Raw genomic sequence first — 8248 nt, forward strand, 5'->3', positions numbered from 1 at the left:
TCCCCAGGTGGTGGAAGTAGGAGGACCCCTCCCACACGCCCCATGTGGGAGGCAGGTCAGCCCCCCCACTCCCTTTATTTACCGCCATCATCGCACGCGCGAGCTGTCACCAGCTTGAGACACCCCAACGCCGCCGGCCACGCCCTCTCCCCGCCCATTGGCCGCCCGCCGCACCCCGCCCCGCCTCGCTATTGGCTGGAGAGCGCGCCACACAGCGGGCTCGCCCCGCCCCTCGCTTCTCTGCCCATTCACCGACGCCGCTTACGCCAATTCCGTAATGGCGCGGGGGTAGCGGAGCGCGGCGCCGTCCCTGGCGCTAACGGCGCGGCAGGCGCGCAAGTGGACGCTGTTCGTGTAGCTAGCGCTGCGGTAGAGGAAGCTCTGGCGGAGCTTACGAGCTTTGCGCAGCCGCTAGGGGGAGCGCCTGAATGGCTCACGGTTGAGTAGAGGGACGACAGCGCTGAGGGGCGGGGAGCGGCTGGGCCCGGCCCCGGGCGGTGACGTACCGGGCTTTGTGAATCCCGGGCTGATGTTTGGTTGAGAAGCAGGAGGGTAAATAAGGATGTTGCGGAGACAAAGGGACTCTTAAAGGGGCAGCGCGGGGTTGACAGGGCCCTGAGGCGATGGGGGTGGGAGAGACCCCACGGGAGGTGGTGGGACGCCGAGGTGATGGAGAGCCCAGGGCCGAGCCCTGCCGCCCGCACCAGAGGTCACCCAGCAGGGTGACACCCACCCCCCGCGGTCCCACTTCCCTAGGGCTCTGTCACGCTGTTGCTACACCTTCCCCTTCTGGCTGCTTTGATCCGTGCCTTCACAGAACCCCACTACGACGCACTTGTAACAGCGGCTCTGCACCGGAACGAGCCCTCGTTCTGCAGTGCCTGCAAAGAATTAAAATGGATGATTAACGAGGCCTTGATGGCCTCGCTCCCTTTGTAAAGCTGAGCGAGGTGCAGCTGCTATGGAAGTACTTCCTCATAAAAAACACCACCGCATGAAACAAAGCAGAAGTGCACAGCATCTGCGGTGCAGCACTGGGCTCACGGACGTGCCGGTGGCCCTGGTAACGTCACTTAGCTTCCTCCCTCCTGGCAAAGCAGCAGTGACGGGCCCACACCACTGATCCCCTCCAGGTCAGGCTTCCGTTCACCAAAAGCAACAACACTGCCAGTGGTTTTGAGGGGTGCAGAAGCAGGAATAAAAAAGGATCCACGATGCTACAGGATGGCAGATTGGCAGCCTCTCCCTCCAGGTTTCACATTCACTAAGCAAACACTGGTGAGCAGCGGGAAAACAACCTTCCAGATCGTGCCTTGACAGGCAAAATTAGGGTGGTTTTCAATTACACTGGCTCAAGCCATTAACGTAACACAATTGAAAGCCCCCCAAAGACTTGTTAAGATACAGACTGGCATGTTCAGAGCCGTGTTAACCTGCCGCATTGATGTTGGGGGGTAGGGGAGCAGAATGAGGAGGATTACTACAGCTGATGAAGATTGGGAAAAAAAATTAAAACATTATTTTGTCCATCAAGAATGTAAAAAGCCCCAGAGTAAAAGCAGCCCCTCATTTGGGACAGCTGATCCTGTTGTTCATAGAATGCAGTTACAGCAGTAGATGTTTTTGCTAAGACACAAAGGGCTAAATCTTATCCAGCCTCACACACGTGGAAACCTGCTGACGTCAATGGCTGTAATGGTGTAATTGAAGGCAGAATGTAGCTCAAGGGGTCCCGTTTTATTACTTTGGGAACAGTACAACATATTAATAAGAGCACAGAAGTCCCCAGAGATTCCAGCACACGTTTTATATTTTTAAGACCATATTTCAGGAATTAGTAAAGCATTAGCAATGTTCAGCATGTCTAATCTGGTCATTAAAAGGAATATATATTTTCTAACCTTAAAAAATATTGCTTTCAGCCTCTTGTTTAAAAAGTGAAACCAGACTGAAATAACTATCCATACAAATACCAGAGTTTGTTTTCACAGCCACACTTAGCTGATCGCAGGTCGGATTCTCTAACCATCACTTGAAAACTAACAGTCCTGCTGAAGTCACTGCACAAGTCATGTACTTGAGCTAGGAGCTGCAGGACATTCAGCATGTTGGAATTCCTCATGCACTTACAGTGCATTATGCTATTTATTATGGCTTATCAACCAGCTCTTTCTAGACCCGGCGCTCATTAAATTTATTAGATGCCTACACTGAAAGCTCTAGACCCTCTAGGAGTTAATTAGGTTTACAGGTATAAATGATAATAAAAAAGAAGCCATTGCTAAATAGTTCTCCACCCGTCAGCAAATCAAGTAAAAAGCAGCTTCTTCACTGCCTACTGTTTCAGATGGAAAAAAATCTATTTGGGGCAAAAATATCTCTGTTTTCCTTTCTCTTCAGAATCTTCAAGACCCATGTATTGGCAAGTAACCAAAAATGTTTTTTGAGAGCAAGACACACACTGCTTCTTCACCAGGAACCCACTGTTCCCTTTGCAAACCCCTGTCATAAAACAATCCTTACACCTTCCCTACACTCTTTCTTTTTGTCCAGGACACTGGCTGCAGAGCTGGAACCCTGCTAAGCAGAGCCTTCCCAGGAACCGCAAAGGAAGCTCAGCACAGAGGTTGGTGGAAGCTCAGCAGAGGGTGGTGGCTGAATTAGGGTGTTCTGCTTCCGAGACCGGGTAGAGGTGAAGCAGGGGGGAGAGAGAAAAAAATTACAGCTGCAAGCCAGGCAGATGCTGAATATGTAAAACCAAGGGGACAGATAGCTCAAAAGGGATCTGATTTCCCTGCTTCTCCTGCCATAAAAATAAATTATCGCTGAAAAATATTCAAGCGATATTGTACAGTTAAGCCTCATCATAAATTTTTGGCTCTCATTCCCCAAATCATTCTTACTCCAGTAAATCTGCTGATGTCACCAGGATTTCTCTGGAGAGGGATGGTGTGCAAAGATGGAACATTTATTACAGACCTTTCAAACAACAAGATAAAGCAGCTGGTATTCTCTTCCAGTGCATGAGAGGGCTCCTGCCACACTTATTTACTTAGCACTGGGCTTCAAATGGGAAGTAGAATATTTTAATATTCCCATCTGATATAAAAGATGAAGGCAAGCTAAGAACATACCCATAACAGGAATGCAAGAATTCCTGTAGATTTTGCCACAGGGAAATTAGTTTGCTACAGGGGTATAAAGCTCTTGAACCAAATCAAAGATAAAACTCTGCTAAAGAATCGTCTCCGTGCAACAGAACATTTCAAAAGCTGTAAATAAACAATACAAAGCAGAACAATGCTCGTCGTGCACAGACTCCGTCTTCTCACAAAAATACCTTTTTATTTTGATGAAAAATAACAAGACATTTTCACACAAATATATAACTATATAAAAAAGAAATCCTTTCTCCTAGCTGTTTTTGCATTCAATGAGACTCTGCCCTTGCATGTATTTGGCTGGGATTCTTCTGCCAACAAATGGTAACCCCCTGCACAAAGCACTGCACTGAGAGCCGTCAGAGCCACAGACCTGAGCACAGACACTCGGACAAGAAGAAATACTCATGGCATTCAAAAATGCTTTCAAATGAGGCAAAGAGATTTGGAAGGAAAAGAAATCTTGGGCTGACTCCAGTGCCTTTTGGAGGGACTCTCGATCGACATAGAGGAGGATGCAGCCGCTCTGCTCCGGGAGTCCTTTCATCTGATTCCTGCTACAGGCACCTGCTGCTGCTTGCGGATCTTGTTGAACAGCTCCATGTACTGAACCATTGTGTCCGCGGGGCTGTAGATGCTGTCATGCTTGGTGCCAAACACAGACGGGATGCCGGGAGTGTGGCTCCCCATGAAGCTCTGCATGAACTCCATCAGCAGGTTCCAGCAGTCGTTGGCTATCACACAGGGGCAGTACTCCACCTGGTGACAAAAACCACAGCGCTGAAGCTCACCGCAGGGTGATAACCACGCAGGAGGCAACACACGTTCCTCTCTCTGCCTCGCTGTGTGTTTTAAATATGAGATATGCATCAAAGGTTTGAAGCCAGAGACCAGCTCCTCTGTGCTGTGGCTGCAGAGGGATAACAATGCTTTTCTCTTTGAGAACATTGAGCATGTAACAGCAGAAGGATGGACAAACATATATGAACAGGACATGTAGGGAATATGCAAGCCATCTCTTCAAAAGGGAAGAAAAAGAATGGTAAATTTACCCCGCAGCCTTGTTGGTCATATTAAATCCCCAGCAGTGGAAATCCAGTGATAAACTTCATTCCCACAAGTTGCTATGTTAACAGCTTGTGTGGCTGTGATATCCTTCAGGTGTGTACTGAAAAAAGCCTCAGGATTTAAGGACTTGCAGTTCCAGATCACGGGTTATGTCCTAATGGAAACCCTGAAAAGAAACTGCTAAACCGAAGCAGAAACAACCAGACTGCCAGGTAAATCTGGTCCTGAACCCAAGCTAAGGGTAAAACAAGCTTCTTTTTAAGCCTGGGTCAACAGCATTCCTTACAACACTACACTACTACTGTGTTTATTCCTATGAAGCCAAACCAAGCCATTTCTCAATCCCATCCCTGCTGGCTAGGAACATGTGCCCGGGTAGATGCTGTGTCATTATTAATTAAAGACTAGTTAATAGGATTTGTGTGTTTAGGAGGACATAAGTTCAGATTTTGAAAGATCTTTCAGCATCTCATTCTCAGCTACCTTAAAGACTGCTAGGCACCAATACACCTACATGTCTGGAGCCTCACCTGCTCTGCTTTGCCCTTCCTGTACTAGCACAGCCCAGCTCCTCATGTTAATCCAAGATGTTTCTGAGCTGCTGAGGCTTGTCTGTAGCTTGAAAGCCTTGCACTCACACTTGCATCCAGCCAACCACCTCACCACTTGACATCCTAGGTCCTGTCATGAAGGGTCACATGCACAGATATATCTCCCTCTAGAGCGTTCAAGGTTTGCTGCAGTCCAGCTTCCGCCCTGCGAGACACCCAACAGCAGTTGCTACGTTATGACTGATGCTCAAGAGCCTCATCAACAGTCACTGCACTGAGCAGAGAGCGAAAGCTGTCTGATGAGATGCTTTGAGCCCACACAGCACCCCATGGTGCAGCAATCCAGGTCAGCACACCTGGGGCAGCACTGACATCTGCAGCACAAAGCTCTCTGACGAGGAGAGAGCAGCTTTAGAGCCAAACCTGCAGAAGGAGGGCACTGCTCCGCTTGGCACTGCTCAGCCCAGCCACGGTCTGCACAAGACTGGGAAAGTAAAACCCAAATCACTTCAGCTGGTAATTTAATACTGTTCTACCCACCTCAGTACGTTGATTAACCTGAACTGCACTTCCAGTGTTGTGCGTCAGGACTTTAAGCAGCTTTTTGGTTGGATGGCATCCCTTCAGGGTTTTGTCTATTGACACTTTTACAGCAGGCTTTTCTGTAGGCACAGGTGAGCCCTAGAGTACCTGCCTGAATTAAACCTTGCTGTGAAAAGGAGATAAATGCTCTGCCTGCCGCACACATGAATGCATCTAGTACAAACTGCTAGCACCTAGTAACACAATTGATACACAGAAGGGATGGGGACTCAAGATTTCTAGCCAAGCCTCTGGCATGAGATTTCCCTAACCACAGCTGTATTTCATACCCTTTAAAGATGATTCTTACCTCCACAGATATCCCACGGGCGCTGGGCCCCATTGTAACGGTGCCCACCTTCACCAAGAAGTCGCAGTACTGGTAGCGTGTGCCCCGGCTCTCTATCTTGTTTGCCTTGGCGTTCTGGAAGAAGCCTTTCAGCTTCACCATAAGCGTATCAAAGTTGGCATCTGCTATGAGGCAGGGACCATTTTCAAAGAGAGCAAAACAGCTGAGGGGATACTCGGAGTTGTGCATCACATACATCAGCTTGCCCGTCTGCCCTGAAATAAGAGCAACAGCATTTGGGCTGTGACACCAGCAGCTCTGCATTTGTATGTGCCTTAAAGAAGGAAGCATCTGTTTTTCCTTTGTCCTCCTTGCTGCCTTAATCCTGATGTCCCTGTACCATTCACACACACTCTGCTATCCAGCAGTTCAGTGTATAGATAACATTTATTTCTTAACATTTAAAGAGAAAAAAATCTTGCAACCAGTTCCTCATCCATCAAATGGTCCACCCATCAAATACATATCTTCGCAATTTGGAGAGAAGGACATTGTGGGGGATGATGTCAAAGGCCTTACTGAAGTCCCAGCAGATGACATCAGTGACTCTTCCCTTGTCCACTGATGCAGTTATGCCATCATAAAAAGTGACAAGGTTGGTCAGACAGGACCTGACACAGGGGAAGCCATGCTGGTTATCCCATATCACCTCCCTCTCTTTTATGGGCATAGCTTCCAGAAGGATAAGCTCCACAATCTCCACTGGCACTGAGGCGAGGCTGACAGGGTTGGTAGTCACCACGACTTTTCAAACATCATTGAGTGGCTTGGTGACTATGTCAGACAATTTCCTCAGGACTCCAGGATGCATCTCATCACACCCATGGACTCAGGGACATTCAGGATCCTCAGGCGGTCACAAACTTGATCTTTGCTTCCAGCAGGAGGGGCACTACTGCCCCAGTTCGCATCTTCTGATCCGTCCGCTCAAGGGCTGTGCAAAGAGCACTTGCCAGTGAAGATTGAGGCAAAAAGTTACTGAACCACTCAGCCTTCTTTTTGTCCGTTGTTACCAGCTTGCCCGTGTTGCTTATGGGTATGGGGGGGTATGCCCTCATGGACTTTCCTTTTCTGGTTGAGGTTCCTGTAGGAGACTTTCTTATTCTTCTTTACACCCCTTGCCAAGTTCCAGTTGGGCCACAGTGCAGAAGTTATTTCTCATATTCAGATAGAACTTCCTGAGTTCCAGTTTGTGCCCAGTGCCCCTGTCCTGGCACTAGGCACCACCAAACAGAGCCTGGCCCCATTATCTTGACACCCACCCTTCAAATATTTGTACGGATTGATATGACTCTCCCCGCCCCCTCTAAGCCTTCCCTTCTCCAGGCTAAACAGCCCCAGGACTTCGAGTTTTTTTTCCATCAGGAGATGCTCCAGGCCCCCACCATCTCTGCAGCCTCTCTCCAGCAGTTCCCTGTCTGCCTGAAGCTGGGGAGCCCAGCATTGGGCGCAGTGCTACAGCTGTGCCCTCCCTAGGGCAGAGCAGAGGGGAGGAGCATTCCCTTGCCCAGCTGGCCACGCTCTGTGCCGTGCGCCCCAGGGTACCACCAGGGCACTCTGATGGCTCATGGTCACCCTGCTGGCCACCGGGACCCCCAGCTCCCTCCCCGCAGAGCTCCTTTCCAGCAGCTCAGCCCCGATGTGTGCGGCTGTTCCTCCTCAGGAGCCCTCGAGGACGGGAGGGGACGGCACCGCCCGCAGAAAGGGCAGCGTGCACCGGGCTCGGTAGAACGAACGGAGCAGTCCCGACTGCGGGCAAAAGCCCCGCTCCCCGCTTCCCCCGGCCCCCACCTTGGCTGCTGATGGCGGCGGCCGTGTGGTACGTCTCGCAGTCCACGCCGAACGCCCCGTGCTTCTCGGCGCCCAGCAGCTCCAGCTTCTTGCTCAGCAGCTCCACCGTCTGCTGCACGCTCTTCCCCTCCAGCACGGGCACCTGCGTCACACTGCGGGGCGGGAAACAGCTCTAGACAGCCGCGAGGACACGCGTGGAGCCTCCCCCACCCCCACGGCCCCGCTCCGTCCCCCACGGCCCTCACCAGGTGACCCCCATCGCTCCGTCCGTCCGTCCGTCCGTCCGCCCCCTCGCGCCCCGCCCGGCACCGGAAGCGGCGGCAGAAGGGGCGGGCGGGCGCATGCGCAGCGCAGCGCGTGGCTGAGGGGCGCCATGCCGAAGGCGGCTCGCGGAGCGGAGCCGTTGCACGAGCAGATCCTGAGGGCCGCTGCCCCGCGCGTGCGGCACCGCCGGGGCCGGGAGGCGGAGGGCGATGCGGAGGAACGGGACGGCGGCTTCGTGGGGCCGCGGTTGGCCCGGCGCATCCTGCGGGAGGCGCGGAGGCAGCAGGAGGAGCTGGAGGCCGAGCACGGCCCCGGCGCGCCCGCCCGACCCCCAAAGCGCTGCGTGGCCCCGGGCGGCCCCGACTCGGAGGAGGACGAGGAGGACGAGGAGTGGCCGTCCCTGCAGCGGGCGGCGGAGTGGGATGGGCGGTGCGGCGGTGGGGACGTGGAGGTGGACCCCGAGGACGAGAAGGCCCTGGAGG

The 8248-nt window shown here is 52.0% G+C and overlaps 3 protein-coding genes across 6 annotated transcripts in view; 1 reads left to right on the forward strand and 2 right to left on the reverse strand.

Annotated features, from left to right (window-relative positions):
* Positions 1-478, reverse strand: part of USP49 (ubiquitin specific peptidase 49) — a 33139-nt gene extending 32661 nt beyond the window's left edge. For 2 of the 3 annotated variants that reach the window (XM_021377266.1, XM_021377270.1), the window contains exon 1: positions 83-187. The gene's annotated coding sequence lies outside the window, so the exon portion shown is untranslated. Of the gene's footprint in view, positions 1-82; positions 188-265 lie in introns of those variants that run through there. The other variant, XM_021377269.1, reaches the window with a different exon arrangement.
* Positions 3305-7843, reverse strand: MED20 (mediator complex subunit 20). Of its 2 annotated transcripts, none has more exons than XM_021377296.1 (4): positions 7748-7843; positions 7503-7654; positions 5673-5926; positions 3305-3920 (listed from the first exon to the last, which is right to left on the reverse strand). In XM_021377296.1, exons 1-4 carry the CDS (start codon positions 7759-7761, stop codon positions 3705-3707), a joined length of 636 nt encoding a protein of 211 aa, XP_021232971.1. In that variant the 5' UTR covers positions 7762-7843; the 3' UTR covers positions 3305-3704. The 2 variants fall into 2 exon arrangements, 1 of the variants encoding a protein (XP_021232971.1); XR_002432825.1 differs by having other exon boundaries at positions 3782-3920; positions 4214-5926.
* Positions 7841-8248, forward strand: part of BYSL (bystin like) — a 2693-nt gene continuing 2285 nt past the window's right edge. Inside the window, exon 1 of the mRNA XM_021377301.1 lies at positions 7841-8248. This exon is cut by the window's right edge and continues 12 nt beyond it. Within this exon, the coding sequence (XP_021232976.1) occupies positions 7876-8248 (373 nt within the window). The 5' untranslated portion in view covers positions 7841-7875.

Source organism: Numida meleagris, chromosome 25, assembly GCF_002078875.1.
Source record: "Numida meleagris isolate 19003 breed g44 Domestic line chromosome 25, NumMel1.0, whole genome shotgun sequence".
NCBI lineage: Eukaryota > Metazoa > Chordata > Aves > Galliformes > Numididae > Numida > Numida meleagris.